Source organism: Sorex fumeus, unplaced genomic scaffold, assembly GCF_029834395.1.
Source record: "Sorex fumeus unplaced genomic scaffold, SorFum_2.1 ptg000007l, whole genome shotgun sequence".
Taxonomy (NCBI): Eukaryota; Metazoa; Chordata; class Mammalia; order Eulipotyphla; family Soricidae; genus Sorex; species Sorex fumeus.
The window spans coordinates 2,032,549-2,058,304 of record NW_026606064.1 but is presented as its reverse complement, the minus strand read 5'-3'; the positions used below and the strand labels follow the sequence as shown (position 1 = coordinate 2,058,304).

At 39.2% G+C, this 25,756-nt stretch overlaps 1 protein-coding gene across 2 annotated transcripts; it reads right to left on the bottom strand.

Annotated features, from left to right (window-relative positions):
* On the bottom strand, positions 1-19,788 carry LOC130045938 (glycine N-acyltransferase-like). 2 transcript variants are annotated; one of them, XM_056138831.1, is made up of 6 exons: positions 19,649-19,788; positions 9,424-9,518; positions 7,361-7,468; positions 2,882-3,008; positions 1,240-1,411; positions 1-543 (listed from the first exon to the last, which is right to left on the bottom strand). In XM_056138831.1, exons 2-6 carry the CDS (start codon positions 9,499-9,501, stop codon positions 141-143), a joined length of 888 nt encoding a protein of 295 aa, XP_055994806.1. In that variant the 5' UTR covers positions 9,502-9,518; positions 19,649-19,788; the 3' UTR covers positions 1-140. The 2 variants fall into 2 exon arrangements, with proteins under 2 accessions (XP_055994806.1, XP_055994796.1); XM_056138821.1 differs by lacking the exon at positions 19,649-19,788 and adding an exon at positions 18,209-18,532 and having other exon boundaries at positions 2-543.
* Positions 19,789-25,756: the final 5,968 nt, after the last annotated feature.

Genomic DNA, 25,756 nt, shown 5'->3' with positions numbered 1-25,756 from the left:
ACTCTTTCCCCAGAGTGAGATAGCACCAACTCCTTGACTGATGACTAAAATTTATTCTTTTTCTTCATCCACCCATTTACTCTTCCATTCACAGACCCTGAGTTATTCAACGAAAATAGTGGTGGCTATTCAGTACTGCTTCACAGTGGCACACAGTGCCACTGGTTCCAGCTGCAGGGCATTAAGACATAATGCATTCTATTACACATTTTCTGCATGATTTTGTTTTTCTTATCTGTATGACAATAGATAGGGAAACCGAGTTTGTGCAGAGTCTGGGCTTGGTGATGGATGATATATGAAATCAGACCCAGAGACCGGTATTCAGGCAAAGTGCCTGCCATCCGCAGCTCGCCTGTTTGGTCCATCAAGTCCCAGGACACAGGGGTCCCCTCAGGTCCCAGAAGACAGAATGTGGGGAATTTTCGGATACAGTGCTCGATGAACCTCTCACTCCTTTCATTGCCTCCAAAAAGCCAGAATTTATTCACCAAGGCCGCATGGGTAACATCCAAAGATGAGACTTTGAATTTCTCTTCATTGCTGTGAAGGGTTCAAAGATAAAAACAGAGTTTGTGAGTATGGAGAGTTACTTGTTTTTACCTCCTTTTTTTGGGGGGGGGGAGAATGGAGAGAGGAAATAGTGAATGCAAAGTTGAGCATGGGCAAGCTGGCAAACACAGAGTGTCGTAGAAAATGAGGAGGGACAAGAACAGTCCCAGAGGTGCACAGTACCTGAGAGATTTCAAGTTAGAAGGGAAATGTAGAGTCATTTAAGCAGGCCAGAATCACGATCAGAATTTACACAAAATATGGTTAATGTGCCACGGTGCTATGGTTAGTGTGGTTAGGGCTGGAGCAATAGCACAACAGGTAGGGCATTTGCCTTGCATGTGGCTGACCCAAGTTCTATTCCTCCATCCCTCTTGGAGAGCCGGCAAGCTACTGAGAATATCCCGCCCGCACGGCAGAGCCTGGCAAGCTTCCTGTGGCATATTCGATGTGCCCAAAAACAGTAACTACAAGTCTCACAATGGAGACATTACTGGTGCCCGCTGAAGCAAATTGATGAACACGGGACTACAGTGCTACAGTGCTACATTGCATGGTTAGTGTGACTATTCTGCCTGCTTTAGGAGTAAGGACTGCATGGAGGCCAGAACTAAAATAAAGAGAGAAGGCTTCTTATCTTCTCAAAGTGATAAGATTTCAGTTCAGAGAGACTCGGATTCAACTCACATGGCATTAGGTTTGCCATCACCAGGGGATAATTTCTTGACATCCAGCAAGGAAGGAGCCAGTTCCTTAATCGTATCTGCCTTCATAAAGAGAAGATTCTGCATATGTTCGGCCTTGAAGGAATTAGCAGCTGCAAGGTTTTGTATCACCTCATTCAGAGTGGGCTGTGCACCTGAAATGGGATTATAAGGAGGGAAGTAATGAACTCAGTAATGAATTTCATACTCTAGGGAGGTCACCAGTCAAATAAGGTTATCTGGAATCTGTAGTCAGAAAATCTTGCTTCTGAATTGATGTTCTCAATGTGATCAGGCCAGCATCACTGGGATTTGTACAAATATCCATGTTTCTCATAAGTGACATCATGTTCAAAAATTTTTTGAGTCGTAGTCATGCCATTAGTGGCCATCAGAACATTGGAACCAAGCTTTCTAAGCTGCATAATTAGGGGAGTATGATAATCAAAATGAATAAATCAAAAGATAACCAACACCAACTGAACACATACAATGTTATCAGAATGAAAATCATTTATCCTATGGATAATAAGCCACAATTTGTTCATACATGCTTGTAATCATCTCCTAGAACTGTCCTTTCCTGCCCTGCATCTCATCTTGGCCATATGCTACTTTCATCAATGGCAAAGGGTAAATTTGATACAGGAAAAGCCACCCACCCAGGGTGCTTTCTGACTAGGGTGTCTCGTTCTACACACCCGCGCTCTATTGCAATTGACATATCATGTAGGCATATGGTGTATACAAGCCTGTGGGGTCACGTGCTCCTGTCATGCCATCACCTCAAGGAACAGCCAAAGTTGAAAGGACGCCCATCATTCTGTTATTCAGGTGAATCATAAATGACAGAATAAGCATAGTAAACCCAGGTTAGAACAGACCAGAGCTATCTAAGAAGCTCAGCTCAGATTATTGAATCAAAGAATATAGGTTTTCTATGCTATAAAATTGTTTTTTGTTGTTGTTTATTTTTGCAGAGAGAATTTTGATCACAACCAGCCCTGTTTAGGGTTACTCTGGCTCTGTGCTTAGGGGTTACTCCAGGTGGTGCTCTGAGTACTATGTGTGGAGATTAAACTGGGCTTTGCTGTGTGAGGCAATTCCCTGTTGTCAAATAATTCACCAGGTATAATGCTAAGCAACTAACTACATTCAGTATTAGTGTTCTCAGTGCCTCTGTTTAAATGTCATTATTATATTAATTTTTAGATGTAGGAATCACAGACTCAGCAAGGAAAAGTCTCATCTAGGATTCCATAGCAAACTTCAGACAGATGCCAGCCATTATAGGGGGTCTTATTCTGGAAAGTACCTGGTAACTGCAATTGCTCTTTTTGATCTCATTTGATGTCATTCTTATTCCTGGAGTGGAAGTCCCCAAGGGAATTGACACCTAATCATCCTAAGGGATCCTGAATATCTACAAAAGAAATCCTTGGTTCTCAAGGAATTATATTTCCCTCTGTGACAACCATTCTTGGCAAGTTTTGAGGGCATTCCCCCTTATCATAAGTGTTCTTGTGTCTTAATCAAATACCTGACAGAAAACTAGGAATGGAGAGGAAATTGTTCAGGGCAGAGAAGCACAGAAGAGAACCAACAGACATACATCTCTGTCTTACTTTGGATCTGCAAATGTTGTTTCCAATTGATGACTTCTGGTGAACCAAGGAATTCCTGGCAATTCTTGAGGTCCTTGGAGAATATTTGATAGGTATTGGTGTAGTGATCAAGGTCATCCATCATTTCCTGTTATCATTTACAGAAAAATAACATGACAAATTATTCATATTTCATTATAATAATACTCGAGATTTTTCTTTATGCTATTATAATATCAACTACTTTATGATAATGGTAGCTTATTGATCAATTATCTTTTATTTTAATCACTTATGTAATGAAGTCAGAATGAAAGATCTGAATTTATGATAGAAAACTGCAGAATGATACTTTTTAAAAAATAAATGATTTATTATTATTATTTTTGGTCACACCCAGAGATGTCTCCATATGATATCTTGGTTCAGTATTCAAGAGTGTCTATTTCTGGTGATTTTCAGGGGCCCATGTGGCATGGGGGATGGAATTTAGTCCATTCTCAGGCAAAGCATGTGCTCAGCCCATTGAATTAACTCTCTGGGACCAGAGCTATTATTTAATCATATATTGCAGAGTTAGAGAAATTTAATAGACTTATGTTAAAATTTGCAATAAAAGTGAATCACTATTATTTAGAAAGTAACTTCAATACCTTCATAATACTTACGAGGAAGAAGAGAAAGCAAGTAACAAATTGAGACACCACTTATTTAGATTGATTCTCTCAAATTATTAAATATAAATGTAATCATTAGTAGGATAGAGGCGTACAAATATTTTTCACAACAGTTTGGGTATTACAACCTTTTTTTCAGTAGTTGGACAATAATACCAGCTGGTAAATCAGCAATGGTATCACTAATACTTTTTTTTCTCTCTTATAATTCCTTTAAAAATAGGAGTTGTAAAACTTTTATTTCAGTTTTTATTATTAATGTGAATTTCATCTAAAGTAATATTTAACTTAGTGTTCCTTGAAAATAACTATTACTGGGACTGGAGAGATAGTACAGTGGGTAGAGTGCTTGCTTTGCACATGGCTGACCTGGGTTCAATTCCCGGAATCCCACATAATCCCTTACGCACTGTCAGGAGTAATTCTTGAGTGCAGAGCCAGGAGTTAATCCTGGGCATTGTCCCAAACTAAAACCAGTAATGATTATTACATGTATAATATATATTATAATTTTACTGGGTGTTATAGAATAAATTTAGGGATTTGGACATTTAAATGTATTAACTATTTAAAAAGTTCATCATAATTAGAAATTAAAGTTATAGTAGTTTACATATTGTATAACATTTATATGTACAGGGATATACACACATATATAGTTTTGTTTTGAGACTACATCTGCAGCTAAGGAACTACTCTGAGCTTTTTGTATGAGGGTTGTTCCTTGAGGTACTCAGGGGACTATGCAGTGTTGGGAATCAAACCCAGGCTTCCTCAACTCATTGAATTATCTCTCTGGCCTGACATCTCTATAGCTAATGATTTGATTAGCCCCTAAAGTTCAGTTTCTATCCTCTACCTCAGGTAACTATTATTTTATAGTCATAATTTGGGTTTATTTTATTTTTATCTTTTGCATTCATTAGCTTGGCTTCTTTATCTTCTACACATAAGAGAATCCTATGCTATTTCTCCATTCCTGACTTCTTTCCCTTAGCAAAATATCCTAAAGTTACATCAATTTTATTGTAAATGGCATTTTTAATAACTGATATTTACTTGTGTATTCTTTTTATTGATTCCTCCATCAAAGAATACTTAGGTTATTTCCATATCTTCATGATTATATTTAATCTTGTAATAAACGTAGAAGTATTTGTAGTTTTTGAATTAATCTATTTATAATCTTTATATGAATACCCAGAATAGAAATTACTGAATGCTATGTTAATTCTGGTCTTATTTTTTGGGAAATATGTATTCCGTTTTTATAGTGATTGCACTAATTTACATTCCCATCAACAATGTACAAGAATTTCCTTTAATCCATTAATCCTGCTTGGTGATCTAAAGGTTAGGATTCAGCATTTTCACCACATTCATGCCAACACTTGGTTCTTTTTAGTAATAGCCATTATCACACTTGTAATAGCTAATAACTAATAGCTCATTGTGCTACTTTCTCACTTTCATTTCCCCAAAAATTACTGGTGATGAAAATATTTTTTTTTCTGTGGCTGTTGGCTATCTGCATATATTTAGATGAATGTCTATTTAGTTCTATGCCCATTTTAAAGTTGGGTTGTTCAAAACGGTGCTGGCATAACTGGACAACCGCATGCAAAAAAAATGGGCTTAGACCTCCACCTAACACCATGCACAAAAGTCAGATCAAAATGGATTAAAGATCTCAACATCAGGCCAAAATCCATAAGGTACATTAAAGACAAGGTCAGCAAAACCCTCCACGATATTGAGGCTAAAATGGTATTTTCAAAGACAACACTCTACTGACCAACCAAATGGAAACAGAGATAAACAAATGGGAATATCTTAAATTAAGAAGCTTCTGCACCTCAAAAGATATAGTGACCAGAATACAAAGACAATCTACTGAATGGGAAAGGATATTTACCCAATACCCTTCTGATAAAGGGTTGATCTCTAGGACATACAAAGCACTGGTTGAATTCTACAACAAGAAAACATCTAACCCCATCAAAACATGGGGTGATGAAATGAACAGAAACTTTCCCAAAGAAGAAATCCAAATGGCTAAAAGGCACATGAGAAAATGCTCTACATTACTAATCATCAGGGAGATGCAGATCAAAACAACAATGAGATAACATCTCACACCACAGAGAATGGCCCACATCCAAAAGAACAAAAGCAACGGGTGTTGGCATGGATGTGGTGAGAAAGAGACCCTCCTTCACTGCTGGTGGGAATGCTGACTGCTTCAGTCCTTTTGGAAAACAGTATGGACGATTCTCAAAACATTAGAAATTAGCTCCCACTTGACCCAGCAATACCACTCCTGGGAATACATCCCAGAGAGGCAAAAAAGTATAGTCAAAATGACATCTGCACTTCTATGTTCATTGCTGCACTGTTCAAAGTAGCCAAAATCTGGAAAAAACTGGAATGCCTGAGAACAGATTAAAGAAACTGGTTAAAGAAACCTTGGTACACCTACACAATGGAGTACTATGCAGTTGTTAGAAAAGATGAAGTCATGAAATTTACATACAAGTGGTATTACATGGAAAGTATCATGCTAAATGAAATGAGTCAAAAAGAGAAGGACAGACATAGAAAGATTGCATTCATCTGGGGTATATAAAGTAACAAAATAGGAGACTAACACCCAAGAATAGCCGAGATAAGTACCAGGAGGTTCACTCCATGTCTTGGAGGTCAGCTGCACATGCTGGGGGAAAAGGCAGCTCAGATAGAGAAGGGAGCACCAAATAAAGGGTGTTGGGAGGATCCTCCCAGGATGAGAGATGCATGCTGAAAGTGGACTATAGACTGATCACGATTGCCACTCAATGCCTCTTTTGCAAACCACAACACACAAAAGGAGAGAGAAAACAAAAGGGAATGCCCTGCCATAGGGATGGGGTGAGATGGGGGGGGAGGGGGGGTGGGGGGGATACTGGGAGCATTGGAGGTGGAGAATGGGCACTGGTGGAGGGATGCGTACTCAATCATTGTATAACTGAAACCCAAGTACAAAAACTTGTATGTCTACAACTGTACCTCATGGTGTTTCACTAATAAAAATTTCAAAAAAAAATACAGTTGGGTTGTTCATATTTATTGTCACTATATTGTAAGAATATCTATCTATTTATAGGATTTTAACCTTTGATTACATGTATTTTCAAACATAATCTCCCACTCAGGAGTGTATTTTCATTTTACAATAATGTCTTGCACTTTGTGGAGCTTTTTAGCTTGATGTATTTTGGCTTTTGTTTCCCTAGCTATTGGAGTTGAATCCCCAAAGATATCACTGAGCTACACAATTACTATGTAAAAATCTCTTGTTTTTCTATACACAATGAATCATCAGAAAAAGAAATTATGAAAACAATTGGTGATTTATGATCACTCTCACTGCTATCTCCCAGCCTCATATTTTTTCCTTTGTAATTTTCTCACTGTTCTGTAACAGATAGATATTTGTTATTTATGTGTTCACTTCCCTGTCACCTTATCACAAATATATTTATAAAATCTTGTTCAGATGAAACCTTCATCAAACCTGTTCAGATGAGATCCCCATCTCTATCCTCGATAGTTTAATCAGTCTCTTTCCCTGAGTTCTGTATTTTTTATGTTCTCTTGCACACTCCAGACTGATTGAGTTGCTTATCTGTCTTTCCCTGCAGGCTGGGAGATTCTTGAAGACAGAGACTTGTTCGCCTTTGCCATTGCCATCACTGTGATTTATTTCTACATCCCCACAAAGCCATATTGCCTGGGAAGCAGATAGTGACGCTGAAGTAGTTTGATTCTGCATCCAGCACCTTACCTGCTCCTGAGGGCGGATAACCACTGTCTTAAAATCAGGCCAGGTGTCCACTAGGGCCTTTAGGTTGAATGGATTTCCCTGGATCATGTGGAAGACAGTTCCATAAACCTGTAGCATTTGGAGGAAGCAAAAAGGTGAACTTATAAGGAAGGATTGGCCAAGTCCTTTGTGCTGGATCAGGACAAGGAATATTGCTTTTTTCCCTTTGGTTTTTGTGTTCGGGGCTTACTCCCGACTCTGCACTCAGGGATTATTTGTGGTGGTGCTCAGGAGACCATATGGGTGCAAACCTAGAATCCAGGCTGAATGCTTTCAAAGCAAACACCCTACCCCTGTACTGTAACTCTGGCCTCAAGGAGTATGTCTATAAAATCAAATACTTTCATGATATAAAATGGGCAAATATCATGCTTAAAGAACTTTTCACCTGCTGAGGTCATAATGCTGTGGGCCAGGCAGCTAGTTTAAGAATCAACTGGTGTTGAGACATATGATAAACTATTCATATCTATCACTTAGAAGAACTGCATGGTCACCTACCTCCACCTTCCCACCCCTAGCACCATGTGTGGGTCTCAGGAGCCCTATGGTACTTGTAAGACCCAACATTGCTGGAATGGCCCCAGGCTCCAGAGCAGAACCAAGACTCACTTTCCTGCTAATATATATAAGGCACAGACTATTTTAGATAAAGAAAAATGCATCACTTCAATCTGCAGCAAAAGTCTATATAATATATATGCAATTTATGTACACATATGTGCACAGGCAAGCAAATGTACTTTGGTCTCATGGGAAAGAAGCGTGTTTCTTTTCTTTTCTTCTTTTCTTTTGGGGGGGGTCACACCTGGCAATGCACAGGGGTTACTCCTGACTCATGCACTCAGAAATTACTCCTGAAGGTGCTCGGGGAACCATATGGAATGCTGGGAATCTAACCTTGGTCAGCTGCATGCAAGGCAAATGCCCTACCCACTGAGCTATTGCTCCAGCCCCAGGAACTTATTTCTTTAATTATTAAAAAAATAGCAAGTAAGGACCAAGCATAGATTTAGGATTGCTCTTGTTCAGTTCTTTATGGACCCTGATGTGTAATTTCTTTTTTCTTTTTTCTTTTTGTAGTGGTTCTTCAAAGTGGTGCTCAGGGGATCCGAGGGCCCCCTCCCAGTAATACCAGGCTGGATGGTTCTATGTTCAGGCCTGCAGTACGGTGCTGCTCTAGCCTCTGGATGTAGAGACCACCAGGACAACTCTGGAGGTGCTGGGATGGGGGTCGCAAGGGCTTATTGACATTCAGCACTGAGGTCCTCATACAGCTAGACATGTGTCCCAGTCATTTTTCCAGCCCTGGTTGTGTAATTAATTAATTGTGTTATTTAATGCTGCAATTTTCACTACTTTTTCTAGGTTGACCTAGAAAAAATAACCACTCAGGTTAATGAGGTTATGAAGAGTCAGCCTCAAAATAATCTGAATTGCAAGTCACACTAACTGGGATTTTGTAAGCAAAATAGTAGTTGATGTACTTTTGATCTTTTTCTATGCAAAATAGCAATTGATGTACTTTTGATCTCATTATTTTCAAAGGCAACTTATAATGAATAACCATTCACCTGACAAGTGTTCATTTAGGGAGAACAAATGGAATATTAACACAAGTAGTCTTCAGCAACTTTGCAGGAAAACTTGGGGCAAATTTCTGGTGGACAGTTTTATCGTCATTTTTTTGGAAGGACCAGTGGAATACATTTTGAATTACAAGGGTAGTAAATGTCAGTGTTAGATCTCAGGCATGAATTTATTCACCCAGGCATGAATATTTAAACATATTAAAAATAAATGTGTTTCATTTAGTAAGTTACAGTGTAATTCACTATTTATGCAAGATCACATAAATCACATAATTGAATTTGTATTTCTAACAATGACAAAGAAACACTAGCATATATCCGACAGAGCAGTAAAGCAAATTAAATGTGAGAAAACAAAATAATAGTGCCTGGCACAGCAGAGGTGTACAACAAGTATTTGTCTCTTTTTCCACAAGAGTTTCCCATGCTCACCTTTACAGATTCAGGAAGGCTCTTCCTCAAGGATTTCTGCAGGGTCTGTAGCATCTGAGCGCCTTGCAACTGGAACATTGTGAGGATTTCTTTAGCTAAAAGAGAGAACCAAAAAAAAAAAAACCAGTCAGGGAGGAGATGCAGAAATGTGCAGATGTTTTTACTGAAATGTTTTTATAAAAATATGAGAGAAGGAGAAAAGGGGAAATGTCTTCAAGAGAGAACATGGACAGCAAAGAAACGTATTGATCAACAAGGGGGCTCCATGGTCAAGGGAGAACACGGGCTTGAAAAGCAAACACAGAAATGTGCAAAAGTTCTGTGCTGATGGTAGGACCTCTTCAGTGTCTCTTCTTGGGGATGGAACCCTGGTCGGCCGCCTGCAAGGCAAACACCCTCCTGGCGACACTGTAGTTCCGAACCCTCTTTGTTCACTTTCAGGAAAGCTCTAGCCAAAGAAGGAGCCAAGATGGTAGAAAGTTCAGGAGGTTCTTTCCAAATTTTTCATCTTTTCTTAAAATATTGAAACATTTTCTTAAAGCACTAGATGAACCCGCACGATGACATATATGTAAAATGTGACCTGAAAAAGAACTCAAAGGGCTGTAAGTCAGGTGTGCCTCCCTCCCCAACATATCAAGTATTTTGTTTATTATTGGGTCACGCTCGAAGATGGCCCACTTCGAGGCCACTCCTGGTGCAGTAACAGCATGGCATCACTTCCCCTCCTGGAGTTCTGGGGTACGTGTGGTGTTGGGGCTCAAACCTGGGTTTTCCATATGCAAAGCATGTGCTCCAACTCTTTGAGCCATCGCCCCAGTCTGTATAACATATTTTGGGAATTATTTGCTATTAGTGGTTCTCGTAACTCTCTCAGTAATATGTGGTGTAACACTGAAAAAATAATTTAGTGCCTTATTCTCCTCAAAGGTACATAGGATAACAGCATATATAATAGAATTTGTGTGAAGATAAAACAGGTTAAAATTGAATGAGCAAATTTGGGTATATATAGGCATGTATTTCATACAATAGCATTGCACATGTTATTTTTTATCTTTGTATTATGGTATTATAGCTTATGGTTTATAAAAGATGTTATTTATAATTGCAGAGCACTATACCAATCGCACCATCAGTGATTCCAGATCCTTCCATCATTATCCCATCATCCCTTCTACTCCCTTCACCTCAGCTCAAGGTTTTATTGATCATGTCTCAGAATTTGTTTCTGCTGGGGATTGTCTAACCCCTCTCTTTGTATCTTTTTACTTCTCTTATGAGCATTATCATCTCATACTTACTTTTTGCTTTCTGATTCACTTTATTTAGCACGATATCCTCCAATTTCATCCATCTGCTTTTTCTGCACTTCTCTGCCTTTTAATGCAGTGCTTTTGGCATGGTCTAAACTAGCCATCTTTTACATTCTCAAATTACCAAGCCATATTCAAAGTTGTTTCTCTCACTGCATCACTGAGCCTCAGCCAACTTTTGAATTTTACTCCATTCCTGAATCTTTATTGCATTATGACACATACTTTACAAATTTCTTCTTTTTTTTAATTAAAAACATTTTTTAATAGTGAAACATCATGAGGTACAGGTTGCAGACTTACACATTTTTGTGCTTGGGTTTCAATCATACAATGATGAAACACTTTACAAATTTCTAGGCAGTAGAAGCATCACGTATACAATCAGAAAGCCAGCTCAATGGGCTGGACACAAGTTTTGTATGTAGAAGTTCAGGGGTCTATCTCCAGGTCCCCATATGGTCCCTCCCTAAATACCACTGGGTACAACCCACAAATCCCCATTCAAAAAATGCCCAAACACAACACAACTCCAAAATCCAATCGTTCTCCTAATCCTCAGTTTATTACACAAAATTTGGATTAATGAAACTTTTCTGAACATAACATATACATTTAAAAAATGAAGAAAAGAGATATGTAACAGTGTGATCTTTGGAGGAGGGAAAAAGTTTCTTTCTTTTGCTTTTGCTTTTTTGGGGGGGAGGGATCACACCTGGCAATACTCAGGATACTACTAGCTGCGCCCTCAGAAATTACTCCTGGCAGTGCTCAGGGGATCATAAGGGATGCCAAGGTCAACTGTACTACCACTCTGGCCCTGTAATGCTTCTTTTAATGAGGGTACTGAAATGTTTTGAAAAAATGTTGCAATAAAGCTGTCAATGCATGAGACATCATGCTCTAAGCCAGAACTTGGTAATCAATTATAGAAAAACAGGAGATTTGTGCTTCTTGCCAAGATTGGGGAACAAGATTATCTCCCTACCTGAAAAACAACAACTCTGAACTATTAGATGAAACAACAGTTTTCATCAGTTGTTCTGAGGTCAGGCTGTTGGAATGTAGCTTCAAATATTTTAGGCTTAACATTGATTTGCCCTTCCCCCCTTGCCACGAGGAACTCAGGTTTATTACAGTGCTCCTGAGGCACTTCCATTCCATTGTGTTTATCTGTAAAGTCTTCCCTATGCTCTCCTCCTCAACCAGTTAAATCAGCTTTTCCCCTAATTAGACTCTGTTAACTTGTAAGGTTCTCGACCTAGGTACACATATGTGTACCTAGGTCGAGAAGTCAACATGACAAATGACCTGGCACCCGAGCTGCGCAGGAGGAAGAGAGCGGCTTGGAACGCCTTCAAGAACGTCGAAGAAATAGCTAAGAGGATGAAGAACCTCTGGCTCCGGGCACATCTCTTTGATTCCACTGTTCTTCCTGCATTAACATACGCCTCAGAAACCTGGGCCCTATGCAAGCAGGATGAGAACGCTATTCGGGTCTCCCAAAGAGGAATTGAAAGAGCTATGCTTGGAATAACACGTTTCACTCAAATGAGAGAAAGAATCCGGAGTTCTGACATCCGTCGACGATCAAGAATCAGGGACGCCGTATCATTTGCCAAGGTGTCAAAAATCAGATGGGCTGGTCACGTAATGAGATTTAAAGAAGACCGCTGGACTAGAGCTGTTACCGACTGGATTCCACGGGATGTCAAAAGACCTCGTGGCCGCCCACCTACCAGATGGTCAGACTTCTTCGTCAAGATCATGAACGATCGGTTTGAGGCTCTTCATGTTCCCAGAGCGAACAGATGACACTGGGCTACACTAGCACGTGACAGGGATAAATGGAGACGTTACTGGCACCCACTCGAGCAAATCAATGACTAACGGGAAGTTAAATGATTAAGTGATTAAGTGAACTTGTAAGGTTAGATTCCTCAGAAATCTATGATTTTATATGTATGAGTGAAATATTGCCTTTCTCCTCGCCTTATGTCTTTTGAATAGTTCACTTTAATGGAGTGATAGCACAGCGGTAGGGCATTTGCCTTGCATGCAGCCAACATAGCCGACCCGAGTTCGATTCCTCCGCCCCTCTCGGAGAGCCTGGCAAGCTACCGAGAGTATCTTGCCCGCACGGCAGAGCCTGGCAAGCTCCCCGTGACGTATTCGATATGCCAGACACAGTTACAACAAAGTCTCCAATGGAGACGTTACTGGGCCCGCTTGAGCAAATCGATGAACAACGGGAGGGCCTTTACCTTACCTTACCTTACCTTACTTTAATGTAATATCCTTTTTGTATAGATACAGAAAGACAGTTAATATTATGCTTTTGTAACTTAGGATTTAATTGGCTTTGAATATTATTCACTCCCGGGCATCTGCTTTCTCGACTTAAGCCTCAGTTGCCCTTGGTTCCTAATACCCCCAAAGCAGGGTCCCAATAAGGGACTGAATGGACCCAGGGCAAGCGATGAGCTACCCTGGCATCGAAATGGGCCAGGCCAAAGTGCCATGATTTTTAACTATATAAGTTAAGAGTTTGATCACAGACAAATGCTGTCATGATCCAAAAGTAACGACAAGACTAGGACCCTGCTAGGGATAGGAAAGACTATCTGACCTGAGCACTCTAGTCTGAGATCAAGATGGCCCTCGGAGGGCAATTCTATAAGTTTAAGGTATTTCTTACTGTATCCATACAAAATGATTTATATTATATATGCTTATATGTTTGTTAGACAAGGAGAGGAGAAACACACCCAGGGGAACCTGCTCTAGATTGATCTGATAATGAGGATCTGTCCTAGGAGCATATGTGGGGGGGGGGCAGAGAATTCAACCCCTATTGATTGTGATCGCACCTATGTGTAATTGTTACCTCAATCCCTCATGCTGGGGGATATAATGAGACTGTTAAGAATGGGCAGGAGGAGGCAGAGGACAGAGATAGGAGTGGACGGAAAGAGGATTGGAATAAACTGCAACTGACATCAACCAGCCAGGCCCTCTTCCTTCCTTTACCTGCCCATCGCCATCGACCTCCCCGGGGTTGGAGAAGTGGCAGGAGACTACCGAACGCGGGCAGCGGGAGAGACAGAGTCACCGCTGCTGTGTCCTTTTTGAGTTTACACACAGGCAACTCTGGAGTCTGATCCTTGGGAAAAGGTACCCTAAAGGTGAACCTTGTGACAGACCCATTTTACTATTTGAAGAGTTTTCAGGTTTAGAAATGGAATCTGTCCAGATTATAGATGTCTCACTGATTTGGGCATATGGAGATGGAGTTTGGCAGAGGCCTACATGAAGCTCAGAAAGTGAGAGAGCTGAAGATCTCCAGGGGAAAAACAATGCTTCATATTTGGTTTATTATTTATTTGGGTATGAAAAGAAGAAATCAGCTTAGGGCTTTATCATGGGAAGAAATTACTGGAAAAAGAAGGTAGAAAAATTCCTTAGGATTCACAATAAGCCCAAGATAGTGTGTGTTATCCAGGATGGAGTAAAAATATCTCATATCATAAGGGCATTATGTTATGAGATTTCAGTAGGAGAGTTAAATTTAGCTTTGTCTCTTCGATATTCTTTCAATATTAGTGAGAAGCAAGAGTGAAATGATTCGGGGCTGGAGTGATAGCATAGTGGGTAAGGCATTTGCCTTGCATGCAGCTGACCTGGGTCTGATTCCCGGCATCCCATATGGTCCCCCAAGCACCGACAGAAGTAATTCCTGAGTGCATGAGCCAGGAGTAACCCCTGTGCATTGCTGGGTGTGACCCAAAAGAAAAAAAAAAGTGAAATGATTCTAAAATTTAACCATGCAATTGAAAAAGGTTTAATTCTATAAGTGGATATAACAAAAGTTCATCATTAACTGTATAATTCACACAATATGTGAATATAAAATAGATCTACATTCAGAAAAGCAAAGAAAAGAAAACTATAATGGGGGGGAAACCAAAAATGAATAAAAATTAAAACATTGGAGACACTTTCAAACCCTATGGTCAAAATTTTTATCCTACAGCAATAGGGATTCTCCTATTATAAAGTTTCTTTATACCAACATTTTTTAAAAATTATTGAAAATAAGGTTTTTCTTTATACAAAGAAAGAAAACACAGAATCACAGAATTTAGCAAATTAGGACATTACATTTTCATAATAATATTGTTCTTCATGTTTAAGTAGAGAAAGACAGGATTAAGGAGGATAAAAGCAAGCTATAAAAATATTAATGGAGTTTACAGCATGAAAGATACAACTTCCAAAATAAAAATATGCATTAGATGTCACTATTAGTAGATTAGACATTAGTAGATTATGGAAGATAAGCTTAGTGAATTTGAAGACATAGCAATTATAATTGTTCATAATAATACACAGAGGAGGAAAAGGATGTAAGTGATTCATTCTGTGACTACATCATCATTTCTCCCCAAATTGATTTATAGATTAAAATTCATCATAAAATATGCCATTTTATTATTATGAAGTGACAAACTGAATTCAAAATTTACATGTTTTAAAGGATTACGAGAAACCTACAGAAATCATGAGAGTGTAGTCTTGCCATCATGAGAGACAAATAGATCAATGAAAGAGAGAGCAGAAATAAATGGATACCATTGGTCATTGACTTTCTACATAGATATCTGAACAACTGAATGGAGCTAAGATAGTCTTTTCAGCAAATGGTTCTAACTTACATTTTTAAATGTTAAAGTTTTTAAAGAGTCAATTTCTGAATGCTCATGTATTTAGGTACTCCTCTGATATTTCTGCCCCAGCATTATTTTTCTGAAACAATTTCTTATTTCACATGGGGAATTTTATTAATTTCAGAAGAAAAAGAAGTTTCTAAAGTACCGTATTATATATACTGTTGAATCACTGGTCTGGAGCGATAGCACAGTGGTAGGGCGTTTGCCTTACGTGCAGCCGGCCCTGCCGAGCCGGGTTCAATTCCTCCATCCCTCTCGGAGAGCCTGGCAAGCTATCAAGAGTATATCTTGCCGCACAGCAAAGCCTGGCAGGCTACCCGTGACGTATTCAATATGCCAAACACATTAACAACAAGTCTCACAATGGAGTCGTTACTGGGCCTGCTCCAGCAAATCGATAAACAACGGGAGGACAGTGCTACAGTGCTACAGATTGAATCACTGTGAAATATAGTTACAAAACTCATGAGTGGATTTCAGTCATACAATGGTCCATCACCTGTCGCTTCACCAGTGTACATTTCCTACCACCAATGTCCCCAGTTTCCCTCCCCCTCCACCCCCCAGCTTGCCTCTGTGGTAGGTGCTTTTTTTCTCTGTCTCTGTCTGTCTGTCCGTCTGTCTCTCTCTCCTTCTTCTTTTGGGTATTATGGTTTGCAGTACAGGTAACTGAAAAGTTATCATGTTTGTCCATTTCCCTACTTTCAGCACTCAGTTCTTGTCCAGAATGATCATTTCCAGTTATCTTTGGCATAGTTGTCCCTTCTCTATAATAACTGACCTCCCCCTGCCACCACTTGTGGCAAGCTTCTAACAATCAACCATTCCTCCTGGCCTTGTACTGTATTTTTATAGCATAGTACTATCAGGTAAGGTCTTTGTGTGGGAATAATAAAACGAGACAAAAGCAAGCTTGTGCTAAAATCAAGACCAGGCATGAACAAAGAGAAAGTCAGTTGTATCTACAAATGATCAAATATTTATCTCCCCACTGAAGAATGGGTTGCTACCCAGCCTCCCACATCCTCTCCTCCTTTCAAGTAGTTGCAAAACTTTCTGACAGTGTTCAAGTCAGAGCAAAACTATGATTTCTTGCAACCTCCCTTCAATCAACTAAATTCTTTTTGATGCACTATTATTGAACTGCATTGCATTTTCACTGCTTGTGTTCTTTCTCTTTGCATCAGGCAAAACTTTGTTGGCGCACCCAGATGTACTCCCTTATGGGTGGTTATTGACTAGAAGTTAATGAAATGTTTGTTTTTTGATCATAGTTTGTGTTCATTTGTACAATTTATACTTGTTTTAATCTTCCAGGCATCAGTTATTATTGACTTTTCCCTACACTTCCAGGCCTTCTCTTTCTAGTGCATCTTCTTAGAAAGTCGGCACTTCTGAATGCCCATGAAAAGTTTCAGCTGAACAAGGATAAATCTGTTTCTATGGAAAAAACATCCAGATTACAGAGATTTGACTATATTTTTGGATTGTGGAGTTTTAATCTGTAGTGTAGTGTATGGACTATTGAATCTGTTACTGACTTTTCCACTTGTTTCTTTCCCTACTTTCAGCACTCAGTTCTTGTCCAGAATGATGATTTCATAGTGTTTGTTCTATGTCCCCATGTCTATACCCCTGTCAATAATTTAAAGAAAACACAAAAGGTATAATTTCCCCTTCATCTTCTTATTGTGTGAGAAGAGATCTGGCTAGAGGAGACGGTTATGGTGTACCAAATGAACATTTTGCCATTTGGCTCTATTATAACCTCCTAGACTTTCTCTGAATTTTCTCTACTACATAGTACCACAGAACATTGTTTCAGCCAGAATTGGCTTTAGCTACATTAGTCTTTCAAAAAGTTGTATTATTATAAAGTTGTTCACAATAATTTATTGCATTCAATATTTCAACACCATTACACCTTCCCACCACCATTATTTCAAATTTTCCCACCACCACTCAAGCCTGCCCCAAAGGCAGATGCTAAATAATTTATTTTATATTATTTCTTATGAATAATAGACTAAAAGTGATCCAAAAAGATTTCCTTGGAGGAAAGTATGTGAAGATTGTTGTATCTAGCCTTGGAGTCATTAAGGCCCTGTATAAGAGATCACTAGCATATTGGTATAGGTTGAGCCTTGTGTGCTATATGTGTGTGTGTGTGTGTGTGTGTGTGTGTGTGTGTGTGTGTGTATTATCAAGATCTGTTGCCTTCTACTTTACACCCCACTAAATGTGGTGTGCTACTGTTGGCATATCAATGGCATAAATTATAAGATGTCGCATGGCTGCAAAAGCTAGTCACTCTATTCTTTCACCATTTTATTGCCTGCTTGGAATTCCAAGAATATAGGCCTGTGAGCCCCTATTGTCTTACTTGCAGTAGAACAAACCACCCCCTTTCCTGTGCTGTTATAAGTGTGCTCACATATCTCACCTTCACAACTTGTAACTTTAGAGAGAAATGTTCTTTTCTAGAGAGTAAACTTTTCTGGGCAAGACACTCTTCTTTTTGTCTTGTCCATTTATGTTTATATCCACACAGTATCTGGCTAAGAGAATGTTTTCAATTAAGGTACAGTCAATCTTTGAATGTACACAATGCTTATTTGAATTAATTTATCTAATTTCGCTACCTAGCAATGCTATAGACTGGTTTAGTTATTCAATCAAAGTGAAAATATTGAATTTTGAGTTCACCACATGTTGAATATCAGAAATGTTTTCACCTACCTTATATTGAGGTATATCTTCAAGGAAAGTCCAAGGCAGGATAGAGACAATCTTTTCTTGATTGTTCTTAGAAAACTATAAGCATCTGTTATGGAGAGGAAGCTCATAAGAATGCAACTTGAGTATAAGACACAATGTTTGATTATGCAATATTTGTTGATGTCAAGTCTGCGGGCTGTAACGTTATTCTGTTTCCTGAAATCTGTAGAATTTGGAACTACACATGAAGAATGGACACGCATATACTAACAAGCAGCCTGACACCTCATATGCAGGGTAGATTGAAAGCTGGTTAGACGATTCTTCAGAAAATCTGACAGTCACTGTGACCTGGCAGGACTGGGCATTTGGTAACATTCCTGTGAGTGGACTTTAAAACCTCTGAACCAGTCAGTTGTGAAATAGAAATCAAGCCAACGAAAATGTGTCAAGGAAAAAAAGTTTCAGAAAGAATCGAAGTCACCTAACTATATACAAGGACAGTATTAAAATTGCAAATTCCAATAAGGGAAAGGTAAGGTGAAACATGGTTTATTGAATGGTATAATTCTAAGATAAGTCCCATAAATATGGACACAGAGGAGACTGCTAAAATGAAAAAGTGTAGGGTAGAAACAGTTCATATCCCACTTAGTAAAACATAAACTAGAAAAAAACAACCCAAGTTAAAAAGTAGATTAGTAGTAGCAAAAAAGTAACATGTTTTAAATACATAGCACAGGGGTAGGGCCTTTGCCTTGCAAGCTACCCACCCAGCCGAGCTGGGTTTGATTCCTCCGCCCCTCTCGAAAAGCCCGGCAAGCTACCGAGAGTATTTTTCCAGAACGGCAAAGCCTGGAAAGCTACCCGTGATGTATTCGATATGCCAAACACAGTAACAACATGTCTCATAATGTAAATGTTACTGGGCCCGCTTGAGCAAGTTGATGAACAATGGGAGGACAGTGCTACAATGCAGTGCTACATTACATAATTTAAATTAGAAGATAAATTAAAAATAAAAACAGATCTATATTTATCCTTCAAATATTCCAGTCCTCTTTTATTTTAGCTATAACATACATATTTTCAGTGAAAGAAAAATATATACCTTGAAATGAGAAAATTATGCATGGCACTGTTGAAGTGTTTCCGTATCAACTTGTGCCAGAGAGTGACCAATTCTTTTCTCATTTATGCAAGAGTTCAGAGAAGAAACCACCGAGAATTTTTATATTACATAACAAATTGTTCTCTACAGAGTAGATTCCACGTATGTTTCTTAAATTGAAGTTATTTCTTATCAAGTACAATTACCATAATATTCTGTGCATAACAAAATATAGACACGTTGATTTGTCTCACTTAAGTAGATAAAATGCCGCATAGCAATGACCTTTTCTTTGGAAGGAAACTCTGCTTACCCAATAACTTATCTTGTTTTTGATCCAAAGTTCTCACCTGAAAAGTTGTCTCCACACCAATATTTGCAAGTATTTCTAGTCAGTTCAGTAAACTCGTGTAGACTGACTGTATTTTTCTTTTTCTCCCAGAAATTACTGAGCTAAGGCTCATAATTTGGACCTTGTCCTTAACTGTAGATCCTGGTGTCAGCTCTGGTGAAATCCAGCCCTTTCCCTTTTTGGGTGTCCAGTTGAGGAATCTCACTCTGCAAGGTTGAGAGGCTGGCAGTATGCCATCTGAGTTCTTTTCAAAGCACCAGGATGCTATTTGTCCTTTGAAGTCCTACCTTTCCTCTGCAAACCTCAAATAAGTGTGAAGCAACACTCTCATCTTTCACTTTCCATTCTTGAATTCTTGCAATCAGAGAAGAGGAGGTGTGATTTGCAGAATCTGATCTCTTTTCCTACACAAGTGCATATCAGAGAAAAATTTGCATGGAATGGTAAAAGCTGTTAGGATAAGCTGTGTTCTCTTCCTGATTCCTTTGGAGGCTACTCTGAAACATCCCAACAAAGGTGGAAGGAAACCAAAGCCCAGAGTGGTGAATTAGTTGAAATCTATACCCTGAACCTTTCTATTGCTAATTGCTCTATTTATCTCAGAAAAGAAAGGAAGTTTCATAAAAAATATACTTTGAGTACACATTCTACAGTCTGAAACAATTGAAGAACAAATGTTGATGGCCTACTGAATCCTTGTCCTCATCGCCTTTAAAATTTTTTAATTTAATTTTTGTTTACAATACTATTAATGGTTTCGCAAGGACACAATTCTAGCACCACACCCATCACAAGTGCACGTCCACATTACTTTATTCTTATTTACCTTATTAGTTGATAGTTTCATTGGGAAGGATGAAGAGTCACTAAGTCATAGTGTATATAGAGTATATTATTCAATATAAGGGTGCCTAGTCTATAAAGAAAGTAAAAATAAGATTGTGCATTCTTTTAGTTCATAATCAGAGTCAGTCTGCACATAGTTGGTCTTCTCTAGTGCTCTTATCCTTAGCACATTAATACTTAATCTCATTTCCTGGGGATGGAATCACTATTATACTTCATTACACTTTCTCCAAGTCCAAAGGTCACTAAAATTGTTTCTCATTATCATCATAATGGGTTCTTTGTCCATAATAGGATATATCTCATGGGATTCATATCTCATGAAGGCAGACTCACAAAAAAAACAGGGTTCTCCAGGGACCTAAAACCAGGAACCAGACCCTTAGTCCTCTGTTTTTCAGCCCTCAATCACTCCCTCAGAAGATTCAATATTTCTGCTTCTATAATGGCTTTAGTTTGTGTCTTAATTTCCCTGGGAAATTTCTCCAACTATCAAAGAGTGCTGTTATATTTAATAATCAAGAACTTTGGTGAACTTTTTTTGACTTTCGCAAATATTTGTGCTGTGTGATATGAGATAATGGATGTAAATCTTCTTAGACTTTGGGGGTCAGATCTAAAGGGAAGGGTTCAAAGATTGGTATCAGTTTTCATAAAGTGTTTTCTGGTAGGTTCTGGATCTGGGTGGTAAAGGAAGAAGTGTGAGCCCGACCCTGCACCACTTAGCTACTGTGTGACCTTAGACAACTTATTTCACTCATCACTTAATGAACTTGCACAACTTATTTTATAATTCCACATCTCCTTATATATCTAGAAAAAGGAGTAAATGATTACATTTCTGTGGGGTTTTAAGAAAAAAATAACTTTTCTGTGCTCTGCTGTGGGTGAAAAGTTATCTTTTCTTTGTTAAAAAAGTTATCTTTTCTTTGTTAGCTTACCCTAAATTGGATTTCAGCAGAGTGGATTGCTCCATCTCTGCAGAAAGTTATGATTTTCTATAGTTTACCTAGCCTTTCCGCATCATTAGTGGTGGTAAATGCTTTATCTTTATCATTCCTATTTATAAACAGAATAAGAAAATAAATTTTCTTAACAGTACAATGCAAACAATAATTTCTTCTACAAATTCGTTGATGTCAAGAGAGGGGTGCGGCAGGGTGATACCATTTCACCGAAACTCTTCAGTGCCACCCTCGAGAACATCATGCGACGACTGGAATGGGAAGGAATGGGACTGAAGATAGATGGTCGGCAATTACACCACCTCCGCTTTGCTGATGACATTGTTTTAATAACACCAAACTATCAGCCAAGCGGCACAAATGCTGGCCGACTTTGACCGTGAGTGTGGAAAGGTAGGACTACAGCTGAATCTTACGAAGACAATGTTTATGAGAAACAGCCTTGTTCCTGACGCCCCATTCGCTCTCAATGGAATGACCATCTCCGAATGCAACAGCTATGTCTACCTAGGTCGAGAGGTCAACATGACAAATGACCTGGCACCCGAGCTGCGCAGGAGGAAGAGAGCGGCTTGGAACGCCTTCAAGAACGTCGAAGAAATAGCTAAGAAGACGAAGAACCTCCGGCTCCGGGCACATCTCTTTGATTCCACTGTTCTTCCTGCATTAACATATGCCTCAGAGACCTGGGCCCTACGCAAACAAGATGAGAACGCTATTCAGGTCTCCCAAAGAAGAATAGAAAGAGCTATGCTTGGAATATCACGTTTCACTCAAATGAGAGAACGAATCCGGAGTTCTGACATCCGTTGACGATCAAGGATCAGGGACGCTGTCTCATTTGCCAAGGTGTCGAAAATCAGATGGGCTGGTCACGTAATGAGATTTAAAGACGACCTTTGGACTAGAGCTGTTACTGATTGGATTCCACGGGATGTCAAAAGACCGCGTGGCCGCCCACCTACCAGATGATCAGACTTCTTCGTCAAGATCATGAACGATCGGTTTGAGGCCCTTCATGTTCCCGGAGCGAACAGATGCCATTGGGCTACACTAGCACGCGACAGGGACAAATGGAGACGTTACTGGCGCCCGCTCGAGCAAATCGACGACTAATGGGAAGTTAAGTGATTTAAGTGATTTAAGTGACAAATTCCAACATACAGTAAACAAAGAAAAAACTTATAAAATAAAGATTATTAAGTACTATTATCCATGTAAAAGTGTTCATATAACATTTAGTGGAACTAATTATTTCTTTAGGGTTCTGGGTCTAGCTCCTTTCCATAATACTATGACTTGGGAGCATAGAAAAAATAATTCCCTTAAATGGTTCCAAGTTGTTTTCCTGAGAAAACCTGTGTAAATTACTACTTCACTACCCAAATTCATTGAATCCTTTTATTTATTATATTAAAATAATTTATTTTGGACATTTAGGGTTAACTTATCATACATACCTTGCTTACATATTTATATTGCAATGTGAGCACTTCTGGATGGGTCACTTGATAACAGATGAAAAGGTTTTCCTCTTGCCAGACAATATAGAATCCACTTGGTTCCCCTGTGTAAACAGGTGAGACAGTCCATGTTTCGTTTTGTCTTTGTTTTGTCATTTTTGTCTTAGATGTGTTCTTTCTTGGAAATCCTTTATGATTTTGTAGTTTTATACAGATTCTACTTTCAATATACTTGCTATAGCAAGGCAAAAGTATATCAAAATAAAACTTGACATCAGATATACCTAGATTGTTGAAATTCCTGCTGATGCAGTTCCGGAGGCAACTGGACTGAATAACCTGTGAGAACACTCCAGGGTTGGTTTCTAGAGGCAATAGCTTAGGATACTGAGTTCAGACAAAGGCAAAGGACTATTGCCAGGGGACCTAATATTTTTCAAAAAACACTGTCACTGTCCTCCCGTTGTTTATTGATTTGTTTGAGTGGGCCCAGTAATGTCTTCATTGTGAGACTTGTTGTTACTGTGTTTGGCATATCGAATACATCATGGGGAGCTTGCCAGGCTTTGCCGTGCGGGTGAGATACTTTCAGTAGCTTGCCGGGCTCTTCGAGAGGGGCGGAGGAATCAAACCCGGGTTGGCCGTATGCAAGGCAAATGCCCTACCCACTATGCTATCGCTCCAGAAACAATATAGATAGATGATAGATTAATAATTGGCCATTACAATGATAATTGGATTGGAAATGATCATGCTGGACAAGAACTGAATGCTGATAGTTGGTAAAGGGATATGCATGATAACCTCTCAGTACCTACATTGCAAACCATAATGCCTAGAAGGAAAGAGAGGAGAGGGGGAGAGAGAGAGAGAGAGAGAGAGAGAGAGAGAGAGAGAGAGAGAGAGAGAGAGAGAGAGAGAGAGAGAAGAAAAGTGTCTGCCATAGAGGCAGGCTGGGGTGGGATGGGAGGCAGGTATGGAGGATAGTGGGAGGGAAACTGGGGCCATTGATTATGGGAAATGTACACTGGTGAAGGGATAGATATTGGACTTTGTATGACTAAACAATCTTTGGACCGTATATCTCACAGTGATTCAACAAAATCCAAATATGCCCCCAACCCCCCCTCCCAAATTGTCAGTGGCTGGGCTTGGGATGCAGCTGACACAGTCTATGATTTGAGAATGTGGGTTGCCTTTAAACTCTTTAAGGAGAATAAGTTTTGCTTCATTTAGAGTAACTTCAAGACTGAGTTTGTGTCCCCTTAATTTTCCCTTCTGCCTTCCTCTATATAATTGCTACTTACCTTGAATAAACTTGTTCATTGGTCATCAGACTTTAGTCCACGTGTATTGATTATCAGTCAGATTGCATCAGAATTGGCTCCTCACACCAGGTAACTGGAACTTCTGGATGGGGCACTTGATAACAGATGAAAAAGTTTTCCTCTTGCCAGACAATATAGAATCCACTTGGTTCCCCTGTGTAAACAGGTGAAACAGTCCATGTATTACTTTTGCTTTGCTTTGTCATTTTTGTCTTAGATGTGTTCTTTCTTGGAAATCCTTTATGATTTTGTAGCTTTATACAGATTCTGCTTTCAATATTGATGTGGGATCAATGCTCTTTTAAGATTTTTTTAAAAAATTTTTATTAGTGAAACACCATGAGGTACAGTTGTAGATTTACAAATTTTTGTGCTTGGGTTTCGATTATACAATGATCAAATACACATCCCTCCACCAGTGCCCACTTTCCACAACCATGGATAATATCCCCCCCCCACCATCCCCCCCATCCCACCCTGCCTCTGTGGCAGAGCATTCCCTTTTGTTCTCTCTCTCTCTTTTTCGGTGTTGTGGTCTGCAAAAGAGGCATTGAGTGGCAAACATGTTCAGTCGATAGTCTACTTTCAACATGCATCTCCCCTCCTGGGAGGATCCTCCAAATGCTCTTTATTTGGTGCTCCCTTCTCTATCTGAACTGCCCTTTCCCCTAGAATACCTGGCTGGCCTCTAAGCCATGGAGTAGGCCTCCTGGTGCTGATCTCAGCTATTCTTGGGTATTAATCTCATATTTTGTTACTTTATATCCCCCAGGTGAATCCAATCTTTCTATGTCTATCCCTCTCTTTCTGACTCATTTTGCTTAGCATGATACTTTCCATGTAGTACCACTTGTATGTAAATTTCATCACTTCATCTTTTCTAACAGCTACATAGTACTCCATTGTGTAGATGTACCAAAGTTTCTCTTTTAAGATTTTTTAACTCCCAGATAGAAGCAGAGCTAAGATTATTCTTCCATAATGTAGATATGTATCATTTCACTTACTTTTTTTTTTTTGAGGTGAAGCACACCCAGTGGTGCTCAGGACTTATTTCTGGCTCTGTGCTCAGGGATCACTCCTGGCAGTACTCAAGGGACTATATGTGATGCCATAAATCAAACCTGGGTTGGCTGTGTGCAAAGCAAGCTCCCTGCCCTCTGAAACTGATTTTGGGGCCTTACTTTTAATCTAGAAATATACAAGGGCGAGAATTGAATGCAAAACATTTCAAGACTGTTCTACTATAACTAACTAGTTGCACCATGTAATTCTAATTGATTCTTTTGGTGCCAACACAGGTTACCATTTGAATTCTTTATTGTTTCAGCTAGAATGAAAGATAATTCAAATATGACCTATGTACTTCTTCATTCTGGGTAAAATTTTCAACTATTGGATTCATTCCACTGCTTATAATGTAACCCCCAGGAAGAGTTTTGTATTTTTTGTCCTTCTCTTAAAATTCCTCAGTGGAATTCCTTAGTGGACTATTTGTTCACTA

Excerpts from the sequence above, each read along its gene's own strand:
- LOC130045938 (XM_056138831.1), bottom strand. The coding sequence starts at position 9,501 with ATGTTCCAGTTGCAAGGCGCTCAGATGCTACAGACCCTGCAGAAATCC. Across the intron at positions 1,412-2,881 it reads ACAACATTTGCAGATCCAAA|GTGCACAGCCCACTCTGAAT; the intron begins GTAAGACAGAGA and ends ATCCCATTTCAG. Across the intron at positions 544-1,239 it reads GATGGCAAACCTAATGCCAT|CAATGAAGAGAAATTCAAAG; the intron begins GTGAGTTGAATC and ends AACCCTTCACAG.